The sequence below is a fragment of the Lepisosteus platostomus genome, chromosome 9 (genome assembly GCF_059453375.1).
Source record: "Lepisosteus platostomus isolate fLepPlt1 chromosome 9, fLepPlt1.hap1, whole genome shotgun sequence".
NCBI classification, from domain to species: Eukaryota; Metazoa; Chordata; class Actinopteri; order Semionotiformes; family Lepisosteidae; genus Lepisosteus; species Lepisosteus platostomus.
In genome coordinates, this window is record NC_142619.1 from 58918554 (window position 1) to 58941572 (window position 23019).

At 40.4% G+C, this 23019-nt stretch overlaps 1 protein-coding gene across 1 annotated transcript; it reads left to right on the forward strand.

The window, feature by feature from the left end:
* Positions 1-1109: 1109 nt before the first annotated feature.
* Positions 1110-22319, forward strand: cry1b (cryptochrome circadian regulator 1b). Its single transcript, XM_088645845.1, has 15 exons — positions 1110-2267; positions 12244-12352; positions 13177-13319; positions 13766-13950; positions 14374-14462; positions 14843-14983; positions 15399-15710; positions 16649-16800; positions 16913-17115; positions 17412-17510; positions 18049-18135; positions 19164-19247; positions 19742-19819; positions 21253-21359; positions 21741-22319. Exons 1-14 carry the CDS (start codon positions 2110-2112, stop codon positions 21354-21356), a joined length of 1944 nt encoding a protein of 647 aa, XP_088501971.1. The 5' UTR covers positions 1110-2109; the 3' UTR covers positions 21357-21359; positions 21741-22319.
* The last annotated feature ends 700 nt before the right edge of the window (positions 22320-23019 follow it).

Here is a 23019-nt window from a genome sequence, read left to right on the forward strand (position 1 = left end):
TCTTTGTCCTAATTTGTGGACAGCTGTGTTGCATTATTTAAATATTTATTGCATTATACTTTCATTTTTAACAGAATGCATATTTTGATGTCATTTCTTACAATGTTGATTGTAAAATCCATTGATCTGTTATTGCTATTTACAATAACAGTTGAATTTCCTGTATTTTCAGCTTGTTCAGGCTTTTTTTAACATTAAATAACCAGTACACTAGACATACATAACTATCTTGTGAATCACTTTATTGCATTACAAAAAGCAGACAGTGGATGTGATAATGGTCAGATTAGTAATTAATTTGTTAAACTCCAGGTTATGCAGTGTTAATGCACCTTGCAGTTTCAATAACATTTTTTCACAACACGGGTTGATTGGAGAAGACTTTTATTACACAGTGCATCTGTCTACGTAACTGGGGCTAGTATACCATCTTGTATAATCTTGTATAGGACTGTTCTAACTTAGTTTCCCCTGCCTAAAGAGTGTGTTTACATTCAATAATCAAATAATTAATGGATTCTTCTGTGTGTGCTGTATTCTTACTGGTATTCTTAAAAGCGATTGGCAGGGGTTTGCCGTTACTGCCTGCTCTTTAGGCTTATGTTAATGTGAAGCTGCTCAGGCAGAGGATTCTCATACACAGCACAAGGAGTGTCAAGAAAGAAAACATTCCAGTACAGAAGCTCTGCACTAGCAGTGCTTAACACTGTAACAGCTGATATGCAGTTCTACTTTCAAATACTTTTTGTTACAGAATGTCAGTTCCAATGCTCCCTCACGACCCTGTATTGGATAAAGCGGTTAGAAAATGGATGGAACAGCACCAGTTCATGGGGGAAAAAAACATCCTCGACAGCGCAGTGACGCAGTTAAATCCAGCGCCTATATAACACCAGTGCCAAGGAGGAGGAGGGGTGTGTATTGCTGTTATCTAACTCGAAGGATCCCTCCCCTCCTCCACTGCACAGTGGGGATGAACACGTGGAGACACGGTGGTTTCGTCTCGCCCTACTTCACGTGTTCATCCGGGTCCTGGGACCGTGACCAATGGGAGAGCGTCCTGGCGAACAGGGCGGAGCTTGGAAGGCCGGAACGATTCGCCATAACAACATGCCTAGTATTGGGTTAAAACTCTCGCCATGAGCGTGGGGCGCTTGAACTGTGGCTAGCGGGCCTCAGTGGGCAGGGGCGGAGAGAATTCAGGCCAGGGAATAGAAAAAAAGCGGACGATTCCCGCGAAGGCTGCGTCGTGACCAGAGCATCACACTACCAGAACGTGACTGAGGGCAGGGACGTCACTCCGGCTGCAACCAATCAGAGGCCGCGAGTGGCGGTTGCGTAGCAGCAGGGCGGGGCGGAGGGAGGGCGCCTGACTGACGTGGCCGGAGAGGAGGGTGACTGTCGCAGTCTTCCGCCGAGAAACAGAAAGAGCCAGGAGTGTGGTCTTCAGCCCAAAAATATTAATACACACGACGGCCCCGCACGCTGGGGTTCTAAGGGATGGCTGTGAGAAACCCGGATAATCACAGAGAGGGTCAGTGTTGTTGCAGGCAAAGGATCTGTTGTGGGAGACGTTGAACTGACACCTTCATCATCGGCGTTATCATCGTCATCGCCTTCAGGAAAGGGCAGCTTCAGCCCCTAGTTCGTGTGTCACTTTCAGCAAGCAAACGAGCAATTTTCTGGCGTTTGGACCCGTGTGGGAAAGAAGTTACAGTACCGGCGATCTATAAAAAAGGGCCGGCCAGAGTTCGTGTTTGTTTTCCCCCCTCAGGCGTTTCAAACCTTGGCGGATCGTCCCTGGGCTCGGCGGGTGTCGTGACGGAGACGAAACGCTGGGATTCGCGCCCCAATGGTTTTGCTGGCGTTCTCTGGATTTTACAATTCCATGGGAAAAGTTTTGTTAGAACAGGGCTAATTCCTGCCTGGGACACGCCATACCGAACTGACCACTTCTGTTTCGACTCAGGTAGACTAAGAATCGGGCAGACATCGAGCACGAAGTGAAACCCGCCGGCTCTGTGGTGTCTGGGTGACGTGCCACGCAGGGCCCTGGTAGTGTAGGAGCAGTGGTTGCAGAAGAGCGTGTTTCCACCGCCGCAGGGAGTAATGGTCGTGAACACTGTCCACTGGTTCAGAAAGGGCTTGAGGCTGCACGACAGCCCTGCGCTCCGGGAGTCCCTCAAGGGCGCCGCCAGCTTGCGCTGCGTCTACATACTGGACCCCTGGTTCGCCGGGTCGTCCAACGTCGGGATCAACCGCTGGAGGTGAGAGGGTCGGAAAAAACTTCACGATGATCAGCCGCGTTTGAAACTGTTTTGTTTTTGTTTACTAAAAACGCGCGAGAGGTGCTCCGTGTGCGGTTGTGTTGTGTTGCGGATGTGCGCTGTTCCGTGTGTGTTTGCATTCCTAGTGCTCCGGGAGCATGTTGTCCTCTCGGATTGTGCGCTTTTTGTGAGTGGCGACACGTCTCCTGTAGCTACAGAACTTCGCGGTGGGTCGAAGAAAGTTGTTTACAGCATCTCTACCTTGGGAGCTGTAGAACAGTATTGTTGAATTAACAACGAGAAACAATGAATCAAGCTGCTTAATGTATTGCTTTGTATGCAAATTTAACTACGTCCCCAAAAGAAGACGCTAGATGTTTGCTGCGCAGTGTTATTGATCAGAATCTGCCGTCTTAGTTGTCAGAGCTGAGCAATGTGGTGCATCAGTCAGGCGTTGTCTAGTCGCTGTACACTAACCCTACTTACAGTGTAACATTTCTTTTTTACACTTGTCAGGCTCTTCCTGTCACATTCTTGTATGTGGAATAATGTGCATCTGTTTTAAAATGGTTTTGAATTAAGTGTCTCCTGTTGACGCACCAGGAGACACCAGAAGGTGATGTCACCTGCAATATGGAAGTTATTTTTAGTTTTGCATCTTCTGTGTGGCAGTTAGAAGTACACTTGTAAGAAGTTCTTGTTATTGGGAATAGTAATCAGTTATTAAGAATGAAGAAGTGTACAGTGCAAAATGTTGATGTTAATGACAACAGAATTCGCCCTAGAATACCTCAAAGTTGTCTCATCTGCAAACAACAAATTTATTGACATCACAACCATTTTTTTGTTTTTTTACGGACTGTTTTAACAATAGGCAGTGTACCATTGAGAACTAGATTTGGCTTTTGTATTCATAAATGTTATAAAGGGCCAAGTGATTAGATCTTAGATTTCATTGCTTCAGGCTGAGTGTATTTATAAAGTTTTGTGACATATTAAGTGAGGTCTGGGTTGCTAAATGATGAGCTGTCAAGGAATATTGTTTCATGTTCAAATACTATATTACATTGGACATACGATAGCTTGATCTCGGATGCTTTTAAGATAATTTCCTTTTAAGAGTCTTTTAAAGAATGGAAAAATATATCATATTAATCTTATATCTAAGTTTGTCTGAATATGGATGGATGAATGCAGTTTCCTTTGAAAAATTCAGGTGGGTAGCTGCATCAGCATGCGTAGGCTGCAAAGGAACAGGTAGCAGGTTTATTCCATGCTGAAAAGAGAAGGAAGAAAACACAACGTTTTGGCCGTGGAGCCTTCTTCAGGTGTGACGCACTTCAGGTGTGTTCCTTTGCAAAATGACTAGCAAGCTGTGAATGTTATTACTTTGATCTTAATGAATGCAGCAGTCTCTTCACGTTGGAATGTGTTCCAACTTTTTAACAAAATGTGTCCTAATATGGAAAAAACACAAAGTGTGGACTTTGTAATAAATGTCTACATCATCTGGAGGCCTGAAGCCTGTATATCTGCCCAGAGAAAAGAATGAATAAAAATGCTGTTATGCAACAAATTCATTAAAGCAGAAATCCTATAAAATTATATTATATAACTGAAAGTAAGTTACATAGACCTGTATAATAGCTGGTCCTGTTTGACTGTGAAATAAGCTGACATGCAAGTGTACTGTACAAAGAAGATTTGGTGAAACATGACGAGGGCACTATTGCGAAGCCTGTTAAAAATAGTGTTGCTTCATTGCATGTGGTGTTAATGTGTGTGCCTGCATGGTGTTACACAAGGGCTAAGCAATGTTGAAGTGTGGAACAAAGTAAAAATGAAGGAAACAAAATTTGATCATTTGTTGTATTTATGATGGTGTTTTACTTCTGCAGAAGCTCAGAAAGTTCATAATTAAAAGAGGATCGGGAAACTTTTTGTTTACTTCTCTTGAATAAGGTTATTCAGCCCTTCCAGCTAGTTTTTTTTTGTATTTCCTAGCTAATTGATCTAATGTTCTTATCCAGCCATGTCTTGAAAGAAGTATCTGAGCTTCAGGAACGTGGCTGGGCATGTTGCTCCAGACTCCCATAACCCTTTGGCTAAAGAAGTGCCTCCTGCTCTCGGTTTTAATTTCGCTTCTCTTAGTTTCCATTTGTTTTTGGTTTTTGTTTTATGTCAATGGGGGGGGGATGGCACGGTGACACAGTCATTAGCATTGCTGCCTCATGGCGCTGGAGTCCCTGGTTCAATTCCTGCGGAGCGGTCTGTGTGGAGTTTGCATGTTCCCCCAGTGATCACGTGGGTTTCCTCTGTGTGCTCTGGTTTGCTAATTGACTTCTGGGATAAGTGTCAACTTGACTTCACAAAGATGCATCAAAGCTGAAACTGATGTGAGCATAGCCACCAAATTCCTTAAGAAGTAAGCAGCTTCTTATATTTCTCTACTCATTTTTATCACTTGTTTTTCTAGCCTTCGACTTTATGCTTCTCTGCATTAAACATCATCTGCTGTTTTTTACAGTCTTGAATTTCTTTTGAGCCAGTGTTCTCAAATAGTCCTGTTGTGTTGCTATAAGTAGGCCATTTGGCCCATCTAGCTTGCTTGGTAGTGAGTAGTTAATTGATTCAGTAGTTTAAGTGTTTAGAATTACATCTGTTATTGGAATACCTCTGAAATAGCTTGCTACTTACAAGAAAACTACAATATTTTACTGAACCTGAAGCCATATGGAGTGTCTCCCACACTAGTGCACGTGTGTTAAAATAATGATTCACCAGTACTGATAACTGCCTCAGGCTAAACTGGACACTTACATTCGTTTCTATGTTAGTATTTCTATGCTTTTCCAAACCTAAGGATGCTTTACATCATGAATAAAGAAAAAGATAAGAAAACTACAGTAAAAGTAAATGAGGGAGGGGGGGGGGGGGGACAGTTTTTACAAATTGACTGTAGGCAGTCAGATATAGATTTTGATAAAAAGGTAAGTTTTACGTTTAGATTTGAAGAGATTTGACTATACTGGGGCATTACTATAGACCGCAGAGTGAGCGCCCCCTGCTTGAACTTGAACTTGAACTTGAACTTTATTGCCATATGTAACCGGTACTGGTACAATGGAATTCTTACTTACAGAAAGTCTCTCGATTATAAAACAAGTGTAAAAAACAAAACAAAGTGCAAACAGTGCTGCCCCACTAACACCTGTTCCAGCACCAGCCTTCGCTTTCCCAGGAGTCTATCATCCAGGTACTGACCAGGCTCACACCTGCTGAGCTCCAGTAGGCTGCCAGTTGTGGTAGGGTGATATGGCTGCTGAGTACAACATATTGTTCAAAACAACAGCTTTGAACTTATTGCAACTTGTTGAGAGAGAGTTAGGGACCCCATACAGTAAAGAGTTGGAGAAATCATGCCTTGATGTTATAAAAGCATGGATCAGGCATTGATAAAAATGGCCTAATGCGGGCAATATTTCTAAGGTGGAAGGAAGATGTCTTAATCAAATCTTAATTAAATTTTTCACATGTGGCTCCAAAGACGGGGGAGGATTAGGTGTGACTCCCAGACTCCTGACAATGGCTGAAGTGAGAATGGTGAAGCCTTCCACTGTTGCTGTGTGACCTCTTAAGTATATCAGGCTAAGATTTGCAGTCCACCAGTAAACTTTCTGTTTTGTCACTATTATTATTCTTGCCTTCTGCATTACAGGACTCCTGTCATTACTCTGTGTGCCTCTGCTGAAATGTACAGAATTTTACTGAAGGGACAAGGCAAAATGACAATAAATTTGTTCCGATATTTTTAATACGCAATAAAATAGAACCAAATGGTAACACCGTTTTGCTGAATTTAACCACTGAGGTGTCAGTTTCTCATTACTGCTCTGGATGGATCTTACTATAGGTATTTGTTGTAGTTACAATTCAGGTTTTTTTTTTAATTCTGTGACTGTGAGCATTAATTGCAAGTTGGTGTGGCAGTTAGCAGAGCTCCCTCACAGCTGTTGGGCCCTGACAGAGGTCTGATTCTGGACGGGGAGGTCTGGTAAGAACAGGAACGTGAGTCAATTTATGCAGCAGAGTGAAATTCCTATGTTAGGTGAAAGCAGCTTTTACATTTGATTAGGAGTAGCTGGGTATCTGTAATGGCTTCCAAAGAGTTATTTTTTCTCTCTATAGCAGGGATGGAATCAGGTTTGTGTTGGTGTATACCAGTTTGTCGCCTACTAAATCTTATCGAACAGAGTTTAAATGGATTTGTATAGCGAGAGTGACCTATGTGATTGGCAGGCTCCAAGGACCTGGTCAGGATTGGCCATGCGTGTTGAACACAAACATCCAAAAATAAATGGTGTATATGAGTTGAACCATTTCTTCTTACACTTTTGGCTTGAATACCACCTGGGTCTAATTTTGTTAAGTGAAGCCGTAGCTTCCTGAAAATGGTAGTACACATAGTTCTTTGACATTTAACATGCAAGTATTCTGTTTACATCTCACCCATCGATGAACAGTGCAGTTGAAGTGTTTACTTGAATCATTTCTACTGTGCTAGATTTAGAAACAAATGCTTTTACCGAGTGTTGTTTCAGTGGAAGACAGAAAATGATTCACCCTCTTGGTGTCTCAGGAGCTAAACGGATGCTGGGTTGTGAGGACCTTATTCAAATAAGAACATAGAAGTGTCTATTGCAGATTTTTCAGTAGACATTTTATTTCAGGTTTTATTGGGGATTGCTGTACATTAACACTTTAAATTGGAGTCATGTTTCAGTGGTTTATTTAGGTGAAAGAGGTTATTCTCTTTTGTACACTTGGGAAGGATGTAGAGTACATCAAGATAGGTTAATGTGTTTGAAAGGTTAGGTTTATCATTAAAGATGTACTGTTAGGATTTTGAAATAGAACTTGAAAATGAAAGGGGTAAGAATTGAAGTACTTTTACATAAATATCAAACAGTCAGCAAAGAAACATGGCACCTTGATACAAAGATGTATCAACATGCAGTGAACACTGTATTACAGTGATGTAATAGAAACTTGATTGTTCAAAGAGATTCTGTGCAAAGATAGGAAACAGGGAAATGTATAGCAAAATGTGTTATGTCAATGATGACATAAATTAATGCATTGATATAACAATCATTGTAAAACCATTTAATGTACTAACAGTGAATTTAAACAGTGCAGAATCAGCAGTCAAGTATTCAAAGCTATTGCAGCTCTAAAATTGTCGCTTCATTAATTTCCAAGAAGATAACAGTGTTAACTGACTTTCCTTTTAACGTACTGTTGATAGGCTGGTTAATGCCTGCAGGGACTTCATGCTGCCTTTTTTGTGAAACTTTATTTTTTTCCTTTTTGTAGAACCAGGATAGTGCGGTGAAAGATCTAAATTCTAAACATGGCCTTTTCTGGGAAACTTCACACTATGTGAATGTCTCTGTAGGTTTCCACTAGATGGCTGTTACCTAGTCAGAAAATAGATGGCATAACTCACATAACCACGTAGGAAGTAGGGCACTGTGTCGTTGAGTGGTTATACAATTTGTGGCTGTTAGAGCAACTGACCTACTTCTGCAAACCACCCAGTGCAACTGTGGTATCATAAAACAATCCATCTCATGTTTACTGAAGTAGGAGGAAGAAAAAAATTGCGTTTTGGTGGAAGACGTCACTCAAGCTTTCATTGAGAACCATCACATCATTATTGGACTGTGGATCCAAACACTGATTTGTATGTTCACAATGCTATTTGAGTGACTTTGACAGGCAGACGTGTAGCAGGATGATTGCTTGTGTCATAGTCATTTTAGAAAAGACCTGAAACCGCTGAGGTGTTGAAAACAAGGTTGTTCAAAACAAGAAAACAAGGCTGCTTATGTTTTCCAGGAGTTCTGCTAGTGCTTGGTGTAGTTCAAGCTTTCAGACAAGATGTTATCTTTTATGAAACCAATCTTGACACGTTTGTACAATTTGTAACTTATTTGAAATGCTGCAATACCTGAATGGTGTCACATTCAGTGTTTACATTGTACTTAAAAGATCACGTTTATAGGAGGAAATCAACACTTCAGTGTCGTCCCGACTGTGAAATTACTGGTTTACGTGTGAATCTGATCTTCTTTCTGATTTCGTATTTTAAATTGCAGATCAAAAACATTTCTTGCACTTTAGGAGTAACCTGGTTTTAAAGTATCTTCAAGGCACACTTACCACATTCGTGCAGAGATTGCAGTATAATAAAAGTCAGAAATGGCAGAATGGATAAATATAGCTTCAGTTTTGCCATCATTTATTATTCTTTGTAGTTTGAGATTACTTTCTGCTGCTGATCGCGGTCTCCAACTGTGACCCAGACAGTGCGAAAAACACGTGTGCTATTACTGTAGCACCCAGCCATATGGATTAACTTGTGAGGCCTGTGCAGACAGCCTGCACCTCACTGGACTTTCTAGGTCAGACTTTGACCTGGTGTTGGTTTGGAGCTGTCTGTGTTGTGGTGACCCAGTCAGTTCCATTAGCCACTATAGTGGTGAAGGCCAAGCAGATTTGTAGCTCATAGGCAGGATTTGTAACAATGATTCTATTGGTCTCCTACATGTCTGATTGTAAATCACATTAACATACTGACATCCAAGAAAAGAGTTGACTATACCATTTGCTTGTCACAGCTGCTTTGCTTTAGGAGCCTTGCGCAAACGATTATTGGCTTGCTCTGAATTCTTCTTCTGGCTTCCATGGAAAAATGTTCTTGCCAAACACATTTCTTATGTAATTCATGTTATGTTACGTTAATTCAGTCATGTTATGTGGTGTTTATTTGTGGCTGTCGGTTATTTGTGGCTCTGTGGATGTTCTGGTAGGTATGTAAGTCAAAGAAGAAATTCACATCTGGAAAATGAATTAGAGCCCTTCTAACCTTGCAGCATGGAGTACCTACTCCTTCAGAAATGTCCACAGACATGAAGAAAGACTCATTTCCCATTAGCCTGGAGTTAAAATGGATACCTTTTAATTTTACTGGTGTTATGGAATGGGAGGTCTAACTATATTCAATCATTTTTGGCACAGCATCCCCCAAAAAATTAATTACAATTAATCAAAATTTGTATTCTGTGAGGATTTGAACTGTTAGAGAACAGTAAGTGCTTAATGGATTCAAGAATCTCATCCCGCTATTACCTGAAAGAAGCCTAGAAAAATGCTACCCAGCTATGTTATTGAAGCCACATATCCAAACTTTTGCTCTTGGTTTTAAATACACTCCATTTAGTTTGCTTGTGCATTTTCTGTTTGTTCTGAACAGCTCCATTTGCTTGACCGAAGAGAATTGTAAATAGTTGTATCAGATCCCCTTGTACTCCGTTCAAGACTGAAAAGGTTCCATTCCTTCAGCCAGTCAGTGTTAAACATTCCCCAGAGCCCTGGAAAGTATCTGGTTGCTCTTCTTGGGCCCAATTCCTGAGTAGTGATGTGTTTTCTAGAATGTGGTGACCCAAGTGATGTAAATGAGGCCTTACTAGTGTGTTATACAGTTCTGCACATTAGCTCTCGCTACTGTACGTTGGGATCGTTTATATGTTGAGTTGGTATGAATCACTGAATTATCTATAACAGAATTGGCATTATATTGGGAATTCCATTCCATTTTCATTTTACAGATGTTATGTAAGTCACTCTTGGGTATTTTCATTTTATGTAATCGATGTGACCTATATTTCTACCCTTTCTTAATTGTGTATGTGCAATTTTTGCTGAGCGGTAGTTAGCATCCTGTTTGGTTTATAATGTTTTGTTTCAGAATAAATGCATCAATTTATACGGTGAAACTAACAATGGGGTAAACTGTTATGCATCACGGTGCTAAAAATATTTAGTTTGATGGAATTGTGGTTTCATGCTATTTCTCTCATATACAGGAATGAACAATTTACACTATGAAAAAGCCCTCATACCATATTAATTAGTTTCCTCCTTGCTATCCTTCTTCAGTCATTATCTGAGTCATGAACAGTCAAATTGGCCAATGTGAGAGTGGCCTCCAGTTACATCTGGGATTTTATTGTAACTTCCTTGGTTATTTTCTGGTTTGTTGTTACCTTTTGATTGGGTGACCGTTGCTGCATACAGTGACTGTAGTCTTCATCTTCATTCTTATCTAACAGTGAACTGGTGGAGCCCTAAATTCTAAGAAAAGTTTTTATAACTTTTTATGTACTGATGAGCGTCAGTAACTCTATTTCTGAGGTCCTCAGGAATTTGCTTACATCATGGCATGACTTTTTTCCACACTCCTGTATGGTGACAGTGTTTGTTATCTTTATATATTGTGGAGCCTTCCAAACTCAGTCCTCAGGATCTGCTTAATAATGTAAACACCCGATTCTAATTATTCCCTTAATTGAATTTATGAAATTAGGGGTTTAGTAATTTTTTCACATCACATTAATTACTCATTGTTTTTTTTTTATTCATATGTAATTTTGATTGAAGAGACCTGGAATTAATTACTATAGGACCCTATTGGATACGTACAGACATGAAATTTCCAGATTTATTTTTGGGATTATTTTGGGATTCGCAAATCTTTTCTCTGAAAATATGAAGATGTGGAACCTTTTAAGCATTTGATGCGTGCTCAAAACTCAACTTTGACACTAGAGGTTCTCTTTGTTCCAGCTGGTATTTAAGATGGTTTGAATGTTGCCATAGCTAAACAGAAACATAAGTATTACACTTGGAGGACGTTTTGTACATTTTATGCCACTAAGCTGCCTATCAGCTTGTCTTATGTCATGATATCGTAGTATTCCTAAGCTCTGGATCAGACAGCTTCAGATGCCTTACTGATTATGTCATGAATTTTAGTGCACTAACCAGGAGGCAGTCAAAAGCAGGAACTAGGTTTGTAGGTCATTTCCACTGTATATGTAGGGCTATTCATTTAAAGAAGGCTCCATAGCCAAAACGTTGGGTGTCTTTTCAGCATGGGATAAACCTTTACTTGTTCCATTGTAGCCAACACATGCCAATGCAGCTCCCTACTTGAACTGTTCATTTAATGTGTTTTTTTCCCCAGCTGCCCATCTCACTTCAAACGGTAGTTAGCAGTTGTTGAGTCTTCATTAGATCCCCAATTGAGGGAAAACTATCCATTGCCCTTTGAGATTAGGATTATTGTTTCTTATTAACTGTTATGTTTTTAAACGCTGTGTTTTTAGTAATTGTACAGTATGCTACAGGCTTCTCCTTTCTGTTGAAAAGAATATTTACACATCTCATCTTCTTCACCATCGCATGTTTAAGTTGTAAGATGAAAAAATCTCTCCGAAATTAAAGGTGATGTCAAATGTTCTGAATTCAATAAGAAAACATTTAAACATTATTTAAGTGCATAGTGGTAATGGGGAATTTTGGCTTCTTTGTGCACGTTGATGAAGATTTTTCAAAGACCGAGCCATAGAAATTCAACATAAGGCTGCTTCATTCCAGTTCATTACACAAGTTTTATAGAGTGGGCTCCCTAATGTTAACTGATAATGAGCATGATCACTTTTGAGGAGGTGATTATATTCATGTAGAGCTGTGGGGTATGTCAGAAGGGCTGCATATTTAGTAGGCTACATGTCTTCACTTGCACTGTGAATGGATTATTTGATCATGGTGGAAAGTAAGGTATTTGGTGCCATCTTTCAACTTTCCGTGTGCACAGCTAACATTTCTATAAAGACAAAAAGATAGTCCAAAGGTATCCACCGTCTAAAGACAAAACAGTTGTTACATACCTATTCATTGCTGTTAATGTACTTTTGTGTTGCAAGGCAAAATCATATGAGCCGTTATCTATTACTTATTTACACGTTTAGCGAGTTTTGCTGACAGAGAATTTTGAAGTGTGCTCAAAACTGGCAACAACCCTGACAGAACCGCTGAAATAATCAATTTCTTAATTCCATTTTTTTAGGTTTTTACTTCAGTGTCTGGAAGATCTCGATGCCAGCCTTCGGAAGCTGAATTCCCGCCTGTTTGTCATCCGAGGGCAGCCAGCGGATGTCTTTCCCAGGCTTTTCAAGGTGCGTTTCCTAACACGGGGGTGCCAAGGCCGAAGCCCACCCACTTCCACCTGGGAATACAGGTCCCCCACATGCCAGGAAGGACAGCAGACTCCACACGAAGCTGAGCTGGAAGATGCGGAACAAAGCCCAGGGTTTAATAAGCATAGGTGCAGCGCTGTTGCTTGTGCCATTTACAGAACCTGAAGGGCTCCCTTGTGTCTTTAAATATCCCACTTGTTTGCAGTCTGTGCCTCCCTGTTTATGAGTCTGATAAGATGTTCTTGGAGTTGAGGTTCTATTACTAGGTTTCCAAAATTAAAAAGGTGCTCTTTTATTTTCTTTGTAAGATATTTGACATGTATAGTACTTGGGGTGTTTCTGGTAAGTGCAGTTGCTTTTGAGGCGCTGCTGAATTTTTGTTATATAGAAACTAGACAATTATCTTTCGTGTGTTAGCAAAGCAGCCTGCCTACTTTATAACAAAAGGCTTATATTTAGGCTCCTTTGGCCTATGATGGACAAAATGCTTGGCTGTCATCTTATTTAGTGCCCATGAACACAAGTGGACAGTTTTAATAGTCCTGTCTGAGTAAATCACTGTTACGATTAATGAATAAAAAATACATGTTTAATGTCATTTCACAAAGAGTATATTCATATTTTAGTTCTTCATGAAGTAGTATTCTTACCTGTGATTTTCTGATCTTTTCAGATGCTGCGTAATATAGCTTCTTAGCAATATTCAAGTTTGTTTCTGCTCAATGCATTACCGTTAAAAAATCTGTGGTACCTATTTTTATTTTGATTGTTTTTAAGCGGCTTTAATTTTTGATGCTCTCCAGGAATGGAACATCAACCGCCTGTCATTTGAGTATGACTCTGAGCCTTTTGGAAAAGAGAGAGATGCAGCAATTAAAAAGCTGGCGAGTGAGGCTGACGTGGAGGTCATTGTGCGGGTCTCGCACACCTTGTATGATTTAGACAAGTAAGTTGTTTTTCTGGATAAGAGAACCACCTATATTCTCAATATATAAGAGAATCTGATATTTGTGAGGTTCTGTAAGCACTGTATGCACAAATTATTTTCTTCTGTAATGCCTTGTTCTATTTCAGAATGTGTAAAAAGCTGGTTCATGTTGTATGAAAGATTCTGAATGCCGACAAAACCAGATGCAACCAGTAGATGGTGGCAGATACTTATGTTTGAAGTCACGCTGTGACTAGGAAATACTGTTGGAAAGCATGTGGTATTTCCCTATCTTGGTGAAAGGACTGTGAGACTGATCTAATAGTATGTGCTTGACTGCTAATCTTTGCGTTTATCATTTATCTAATTAACAACCCATCAGGTTTTCTGAGCATATTAGAAATGCATTATGCATATTTTTGTCTGTGTTCAGTGTAATAAGTGTTGTGTTTAATTCTCTTCAGGATTATTGAGTTAAATGGAGGGCAGCCACCTCTGACATACAAGAGGTTCCAGACTCTGATCAGTCGAATGGATCCTCTGGAAACCCCTGCAGAGCCTATCACTGCAGAGGTGATGGGGAAATGCACAACTCCAGTGTCAGACGATCACGATGAGAAATTTGGGGTCCCATCTTTAGAGGAACTGGGTGAGTCCTCCATTCCCAGTAGGGACTGAACATTTAATAAATCCACATACCTTTTACTTTTTATTCTTAATTGTGTGGTTTAAAATTGGTTTGAAAATTTATATCTTTTAAAGGTTTGATAAGATTATCTAAGCAGGCTCTAAGTTTTTCTGTAATGTACTTGCTAAGGAGTATTGCACAATATCTTCTCAATTTCAGAAAACAATCTAGAAAAACCTTCTTAATTTCAGAAAACAATCTAGAGAAATGGTTAAACACATTTCCTAGTGATGTACTGCATCTAGTTTTATCTGAACTTTCTTATCAAAATGACTTTTTTTCTGAGTTTTTTTGTGCTTAGATGTGGGTCAGCAGGTCGTAGCCCTACATGTGAGTGCGCTTTGAGTTCTGCATTTCATTATTTTCCGGCCGCTGTACTTGCAGGTTTCGACACGGAAGGCTTGCCCTCTGCTGTCTGGCCAGGAGGAGAAACGGAGGCTCTCACTCGATTGGAAAGACATTTAGAAAGAAAGGTGATGACGGGCTTTGATCTGGAAACCCCAACATGTGCTCCTATGTGTACAGAATGAGCAAAGATATGAGACAATGACAATATAAACACTACACCTAAAACAAAAACGAAGGGGCTAAATGGACTATGTGGCCTCAGCCTTTCTTATGTTCTTATCGACACCAAAATGAAGCATCCTTTCCCGCTCTTGTGAACTATGCGTTATTCAGTGATTGAGGGAGACTAGTGCAGAAGGCTGATATTTAGATCAGAATTAAATGAGATCAGAATTTGTAACTTTTTGCATGTTAAATGACCCTTCTTTCCTAAAATTGTATTATTGCACAGTTTTAACCAATGTCTGTACAGAACTCACTGAGAAATGTTTTTCGGTCGGTTCAGGCGTGGGTAGCCAACTTCGAGAGGCCCAGAATGAATGCCAACTCCCTTCTCGCGAGTCCAACGGGACTGAGTCCGTACCTGCGGTTTGGCTGCCTCTCCTGCCGCCTCTTCTACTTCAAACTGACAGACCTGTACAAAAAGGTGAGCAGGGATTAGAGCATTGTCTGAAGCCGACTTCATCTTAATTTCATGGAAATATTGTGGTGGTGAATAAAATAATTACATTGTACAGATTTGACTTAAACTTTCACATACGCAGCAAATTACCACGATACAGTAGGGCTTATGAATGTATTTAAAACTTATTTCCATGTCCTTACCATGTAAGCAAACCATCTGTATTATGGGAAATTAGTATGTGTGATCAGGTAGACAATTCGAATGGTTTCATTAATTGTTTTCTGCATGGAATTGTTAAACCTACTTTCTATGAAACTTTAAATAGTGTAGCAGATTTGTGCCGAGTATTATTTTGAGGACTTTTCAGGGGTCTGGTTGTCAGGTGCGTACAGTGCCGTGGAACAGTTTGTAATCCCCGCTCTGGGTGTGCCAACAGGTGAAAAAGAACAGTTCGCCCCCGTTGTCCCTCTACGGGCAGCTACTGTGGAGGGAGTTCTTCTACACGGCAGCTACTAACAACCCCCGGTTCGACAAGATGGAGGGGAACCCCATCTGCGTGCAGATCCCCTGGGACAAGAACCCCGAGGCGCTGGCCAAGTGGGCCGAGGGCAGGACGGGGTTCCCCTGGATCGACGCCATCATGACCCAGCTGCGACACGAGGGCTGGATCCACCACCTGGCCCGGCACGCGGTGGCCTGCTTCCTGACCCGCGGGGACCTGTGGGTCAGCTGGGAGGAGGGCATGAAGGTAAGGGATAGGCAGGCACAGTGTGCTGCTGGCACTGGCAGGAGGATATTCCATGCCCTCACCATGACTATTTGGGGTGCAATAGAAAAACAACATATGGAAATCTTCAGTATGTAAAAAAGTTGTGGAATTCTGAACCATGCTGTTGTGCTCAAACCGTACACTGACCTCATAGGACCTTATTCAGAATCTTTGGTGACCAGACCGCAAAATGGTGTGACAGATTGAGGACATTCAAAGAAAATATTCAATTAATTTGAACAAGAACGATCCTTAGTCTCAGGTGATTGTTGAATACTAAAAGGTTAAGCTAAATCTCTTCAGTCTGGGGGGGGGGAGGCTGTTGAGAAGAGACGTGATCTGAGCATATAAAGACTTCGGTGGTACAGAGAGAATGAGCCCAGAAAACTATCACTCTCTGGAGCAAACAAGAATATGGGATCCCAATTGGAAATTTAGGATCAAAACTAGGAGGCACAGGGTTCTTAAGGAAAGGGTTGTTAGAGGCTGTAGGAGGCTTTCCAAGCAGATTGCTTAAGCCCAAGACTCTGGGCTTCTTCAAGTAATGGCTAAATAAAAAAAAAATCATTCAGAATATTTCTGTAAATCTAAACCAAGACATCAATGTGTGGTGGGTTTGTATCCCTCATTTAGATCGCAGATTTTTATTTTTTAGTTTGAACAGCACAAATCTGTAAAAAGCAAGGTGACCAATATAATTGAGCATAAGAAACATTCACCGTTTGTGTCCGCAGTTTGTGAATTATGTCAATATATGGTGAATTAATTATACCATACTGTATTTTAATATCCAGTTCAGCGTGGCAGGTAGACCAAGACAAATCTCCTTTAATAACAAGATGGAGATTGTGAAATTGCTCCCTTGCTGGTGATCTTTCTCCAGTGTAGGTTGTATCTCAGGCTGTCTTTGTCCTCAGGTGTTTGAGGAGCTGCTCCTGGATGCAGACTGGAGTGTGAATGCAGGCAGCTGGATGTGGCTGTCCTGCAGCTCCTTTTTCCAGCAGTTCTTTCACTGCTACTGTCCAGTGGGCTTTGGGAGAAGGACCGACCCCAATGGCGATTACATCAGGTAATGCAATGGTTAGAATGGCTGATCCAGCTTAAACAGTTTGTTTTTCTGTTATAAAATCACTATAGCTACACACACAATACCATTTTCATTTATAATGACATTTTCCTAGACGTTATTTGCCGGTTCTGAGGGGATTTCCTGCCAAGTACATCTACGATCCTTGGAATGCGCCTGACAGTGTCCAGAAAGCAGCAAAATGTGTCATAGGGGTTCATTACCCCAAACCCATGGTGCACCACGCCGAGGCCAGCCGCCTCAATATCGAGCGCATGAAGCAGATATACCAGCAGCTTTCGTGTTACAGAGGACTTGGTAAGCCAATCAAGTCCTTATTTGTTACTTTTTGGATTGTTTTTTGACCTCAGGTGTATATAAACGTGGATCTAAAATCACCAGATCAGTTGTACCATCAGCTCATGTTTGGTTGTTAACGAATACTTTTTTGTTGTCACCACTGTATTCCACTTGCTTTTAACAAGCTTTACCTAATGAATCATGGGAGATGCCAGCAGGTGTTTGATTCATGAAGACGGTGCGTTACGTGTTCTTGCATTACCAGGTTTTCCAACTCGTTGATGATCTCCTGCCTTTTGTGTGTTGTCTTGCAGGCCTTCTTGCTTCTGTGCCTTCCAATCCCAACGGCAGCGGAGGTGCTGGGATGACGGGGTTCTCCTCAGGGGAGGGAATGCACAGCAGCAATGCTGCAGGTGATCTTTCTTCCCTTCGCCACAGTCCAGTTAGTTCACGGGATAGTTAGCACTGCCGGTCATCTGCCTTCGTGCGTTTCAGACCGTCGGCAACAATACTTCTAAAAGGAGCCCGATAAGCCACTTGGTTTCAAAGCAGGTTTTAAAACCTCATGACTGTGTGACTTTAAAAGAGTTTATTTTAAAGTGTCTGCTTTTTCCACATTAAGAATGTAGTTTGCTAAACCATCATTTTGAAGTTATGGTTATGTTATTTCTTTCAAAAATAGTGGTGGGAATGTCTTCAGTTTAAGTTCAATCTGAGTAATAGGCTTCTTGCACAGGTTCTGTGCACATCACCATGTAAAAACCGGAATAACAAAATTCTGCATTTTCAAAACCTTAATGCAGTTGTTCGCAATTCAGTTCCCAAGAGCACTGTTGCCCACCACCTTCCAAGGGTACTGTTAAATGATAACAGCTGAGGGGTACTGAATCAGAGGTTGGAACAGCTGAACTAAGTGACTAGTCATTAAACACAATTGTCCTGTTTTTGCAGGTACTTCAGCAGGAGGAGTGGAGGGACAGGCTGTCACTGTGCTGTCTTACTCACATGGAGAATCTCACAGAGGGTTGCAACAGCAAGGTGAAGTTCCACAAATGAAACAGTTTTTATATTACAGAACGTTTATGCACAATAACAAAATGCAGGTATAGAGGAACCTTTATTCATAAGTTTGGAGTAAAGACTTCTACTGGTCAGAGCTTTGTAAGACACTGAAGGCGCCTGTCTGCCTTTGTGGACTTGAAAGGTGTAGTGATCAAGTGGCCTAAACAGTGCTTCAGGCCAGGACATTATATTCTAACCTATTATATTAGATCACTTCTCAGAAAAATGTTCAGGAAGGAATCTGTCAGCATTGAACTGACAGTTCAGTGTCAGAGCTACGTTGACAGTATCATGAACTAGAAAGGAACAAGTACATAATGAAATAATGGAACTTAAAAAGAATAAATCAAACACTGTTTGGAATTAAGTCCTGCTCTGATTTTTTCACATACCAAAAGGCACCACAGGTGAAATGTTATCTTTTCTGCTTTTGGGGTTATCTTCTAAAAAAACTCTTGTAAACGGGCCATACTTTACATTTTCAGTTTTAAGAAGGCTGTCAAAGCTGTGTAGGAATGAGAGATCATCTGCTTAATTCTTGACAAAGCAGGTAGAAGTAAGTACAGTAAATGCAGCAGTTAGATAAGAGCATAGCATTTCATTACATGACTACTTTGCAGACAGTTTCTGCTTGCAAATGAGAATGTAAAATTAATTTCACTGTACCCGATTTCTTAGTGTTAAATTAAAATGTCTTAGATATCAGGTGAGTACAGACAGGCAAGTGGATATAAATTCCAAAAAAGCTATAAGTCAGAATTACATTTCTGTGGGTTTAAGGGTTTAAATCTTGTTCTGTAACTTTGGGGTCTGGGGGAGTATGGACCAGCCGTGTGCTTAAAGACAACGTCCTGTTTTATTTCAAGAAACAGCTGGATGAGATCCTTCGATCAATAAGCTACTAACTACCAAATGGGCTAGACGGGGCCAAATGGCCTTTTCCTCTTGTTTGTAACATCTCTCATGGGTTTTATGTGAATCCCGGGAAATCTTTTTCCATTCAGGATATCAGATGCCCTCTGGCAGAAGTTCCCTTCCTTCGTACTCCTCAGGGGACTCTCAGGCTGGGAGCAACCTGTTGCCGCAAGGTGAGTAAGAGGGGATCTCCCTCTTCAGCGTGCTCCTCTATTCAGAATCACATGAACAAAACCCACTCTCTGTCACCCAGCATTTCTGCAGGACTGGGTTTTGGAGCTTATTTTTGTTTGGCGTTTGATCGGCGCAATAACCAAATGGATATCATAAGACCTTGATAATCACGAGTAGCGTGGCACATCTGTTAAACGTTCATTCAGCATTGTAGCACTTGTACACAATGGATGTTTTATAAATGAGGGCTTAAAATAAGGATACTAAAATTATCAAGAAAAATGGGGGAAACCAAAGAAGATGGATTTCATTAATGGCATCTGAAAGGTCTTTGAAGTTCTTGAGTTACTACTCCAGTTAAATGTAATGTTGAAAGAAAAAGATTGTTGCTTAGTAGATTGATACTTAATAGGATTGTTTGTCTCTGTAATGCATAGTAACCTCAGGTTTTTGTGATGTACTGCATGTGACCTGAATGTAAATTATTTTCAAGGCTACACACGTGGGAGTACCATTGTGCATTATACACAAGGAGATTCACAGCAAACGTCAAGTGTGATACTACAACAAGGTACTGTTTTTTCATATCTATTTTCAGTCAGTAGACCTGTAAAGACTTAGAAATAGCCGAATAAACAATGAAACCACACATATATATGAGTGACTCTTAAGCACTGTACCATTGCACAAAAATGTCAATACTCAATGGCTAAATTACCCATTAAAAGTTGAAGAAAAAAAATGGGTCTTTTAATAATTCCTTACACTTACGCAGCGTATTTCTGGACACTTCACTCAAAGCGCTTTACAGGTAATGGGGATCCTCTCCACCAGTGTGCAGCCCCACCTGGATGACGTGACGGCAGCCATAGTGCGCCAGAACGCTCACCACACATCAGCTCTCAGTGGGGAGGAGAGCAGAGTGATGAAGCCAGATCGTAGAGGGGGATTATTAGGACGCCATGATTGGTAAAGGCCAATGGGAAATATGGGAAACACCCCCTATTCTTTTAGTGAAACGCCCTGGGATATTTAATGACCACAGAAGGTTAGGACCTCAGTTTTACTTTTCTTTCGAAGGACAGTGCCTTTTAATAGTATAGTGTCCACGTCGCTATACTAGGGAGTTAGGACCCACACAGACCATAGGGTGAGCGCCCCCCACTGGCCCCACTAACACCTCTTCCAGCAGAACCCTTTTCCCAGGAGGTCTCATCCAGGTACTGACCAGGCTCACAGCTGACCAGGTTGCCAGTTGGGAGTTGCAGGGTGATATAGCTGCTGGTGTTTTGACAGATTTGTTGATGATTTTAACAGAGCAAATGGTCATTAGGTGTTGTGCATTTTTTTTAAACATGCCTATAATTATAAAATATGTTACAAGTGTTATGAAATGTTGATTTGTTTATGCTATCAGTTGTCAGAGTATGTGAATGTGTGCAACAACATAGAATAGAATTGAAGCTCTTAGTTATAACTCAACACTACAGTTCTCTCAAATCCATGGGGTTGAGGGAAATGGTTTCATGTATTGTTATATCCTATCACTTAACACCTACTCTAATTTTAAGAACCACGTACTCTTGTCGTCATGGAAACAGCAATGGCAGACGACAGACCTCCATAAACCTCTGTGAAATGCAAACCATAGTAACAAACTGCTGCAGAAACTGAACATTTTGATTTCTGCTCCCTACTTTTACAACAGAAGCTGAATAATTAAGTATTGCTGTTTCCTTTATTTATGGTAATGATTTGGATATTTCATGTAACTATAGCTGCATATTTTTTTATCAAAAGAAACATCCAACTTCCATTTGGGGTGTTGTAGTCTTGTAATAAATATTGATCTTATGATCGCCAAATAATAATGACATTATTCATTGAGTGATGGATATAGGGCTGAATCGGACATTGGTTAGAACTGCTTCAGTGATTAACTCTGTTAATGGGGAGAAGACAAACAGTAGATTTTTGACAAAATAATATTTCTGATCTTCTTAGGGAGAGGGCACCTTCCCAGTGTGCTAACCACAGTGAAGCGACCCAGTCCTGAGGAATCCACTCAAGGCATCGTTCCCAAAGTCCAGAGACAAAGCAGTAACTAGCTTGTAAGTGTCTCGCATCGCATTGTCTCTTCACAGTATGCACAATGTAGCCTGTAGGAATCCGATCGTTCTATATACAGAGAAATACAAATGATACCTCACAGTAGCCAATCGATTCTTTTAACACAATGTTCCCGGTACAGTTTCCACAACTCCCTTTACGCTAAGCACAGAAAAACCAAAATGCTGAGAAATGACAGACGTCTTTCTCAGAGGACACATTACTTGGGCTGATACCCTTTAGTAAACTCTATTACCAACCCAAAGCAGAATGTTTTCTGAGAAATTTGATTTGAAACTCCAGGATAAATAACTGTGTTTCAGTCTCTTGGTTTTCACCCATCCGGTGTTTACTTCGTGTGCTGATTGTCGTTTCCTTCACAGCGATTTGGGACGTGGTAGGAATCAGAACATTCATATACCGATGGACAGAAGAACTCAACACTTTTCTCAAAGCTGTTTATCTTTGCTGAAAAAACAAAATTATCTTTTATGAAGAGCACGACCCTTTCTGTAAGCACATTTCCATGTTCAGAAACTTTTTGAAATGTATATTCTTACAGGGACAATCTGGAACTTTGTGTATATAAATTATTTGATTAATTCAGCTTACTAAAACTTTAAATATTTGATATTGTATGTTTTTGTTTAGTTAATAGACCCATTGATATATTTTTGATATTACAAATATGATACGTTACAATTTAACTTTGATCTATATTAAATCTTCAGATAAAAGAGAAGGATGTTTTTAGACATTTTTAGATGCTGTTCATCCTACTGCTACCTTTGCTGTCAGGATGTTTTTAATTCTGCGTGCATTCACTGGTGTCATCTATGAAGCTTTCTCTTTAAAGTTGTTCCTGTACAGTATTATTGATATTATGTACAATACCAAATATAATTGTTTCTTTATGTATTGTCACTTCACAATGTGCTTGTTTCATTAAAAAATCTGGGTAATTTGCTTTGTTACTGTTGTTCTTTGTAATTTGTCTCTTAATCTATACAGATGCAGCCATTCGAAGTTCGCGATACAAACCCTAACCGCACACATCTACCCACAAACCACCGCGGTATGTGATTGACTGGCCAAAATGACCGACAGGGGCACTCGTGGTGCATTGGTCGGTAGTGAAAAGATTTAATCATTTAATCTCTTTACTGTGCACATTTTCATCTGCTTAGTATTGAATATTTAAATGGAATTTTGCCACTAAAGGGAAATTTTAGTAGCTGAGCCTATAAAGAAATAGGAGCATGATGCATCTGAAGGTCATAAATGATATTAATTTAGGAACATAAACATATCATGTAAACTGTATATTGCTGGTATTGGTGTTTTAAAGAAAAAATACATTTCTCCCTAAACATTTTAAGCATCAAAGTCTTAAATGTGGTTATTTTGAAACGTTTTTACGTGCTCCTTCTGACCATATTACTGTACGTTTATATACTTTGTGAAAAGTGATCGTTTTAATCTTTTCTGTGAATACGCTCGTTATCGGATTAAACAAAAGCATACTTTTAGAATTGGAACGAGGCGATGCGACATGCCCACCGCATTGTACCGCAGCATACCCCGCTCATTTTGAATGGCTGCATCTGTATATATTGAGCATTAAAAGAAATATCACTTATAAATGCAACAAATCTACCATGA

Bases quoted from the DNA above. Each gene is read 5' to 3' on its own strand.
- cry1b (XM_088645845.1), top strand. From the start codon at position 2,110: ATGGTCGTGAACACTGTCCACTGGTTCAGAAAGGGCTTGAGGCTGCAC. The intron at 17,116-17,411 runs GTAAGCCAATCA...GTTGTCTTGCAG, and splicing joins TTCGTGTTACAGAGGACTTG to GCCTTCTTGCTTCTGTGCCT. The intron at 19,248-19,741 runs GTGAGTAAGAGG...ATTATTTTCAAG, and splicing joins GAGCAACCTGTTGCCGCAAG to GCTACACACGTGGGAGTACC.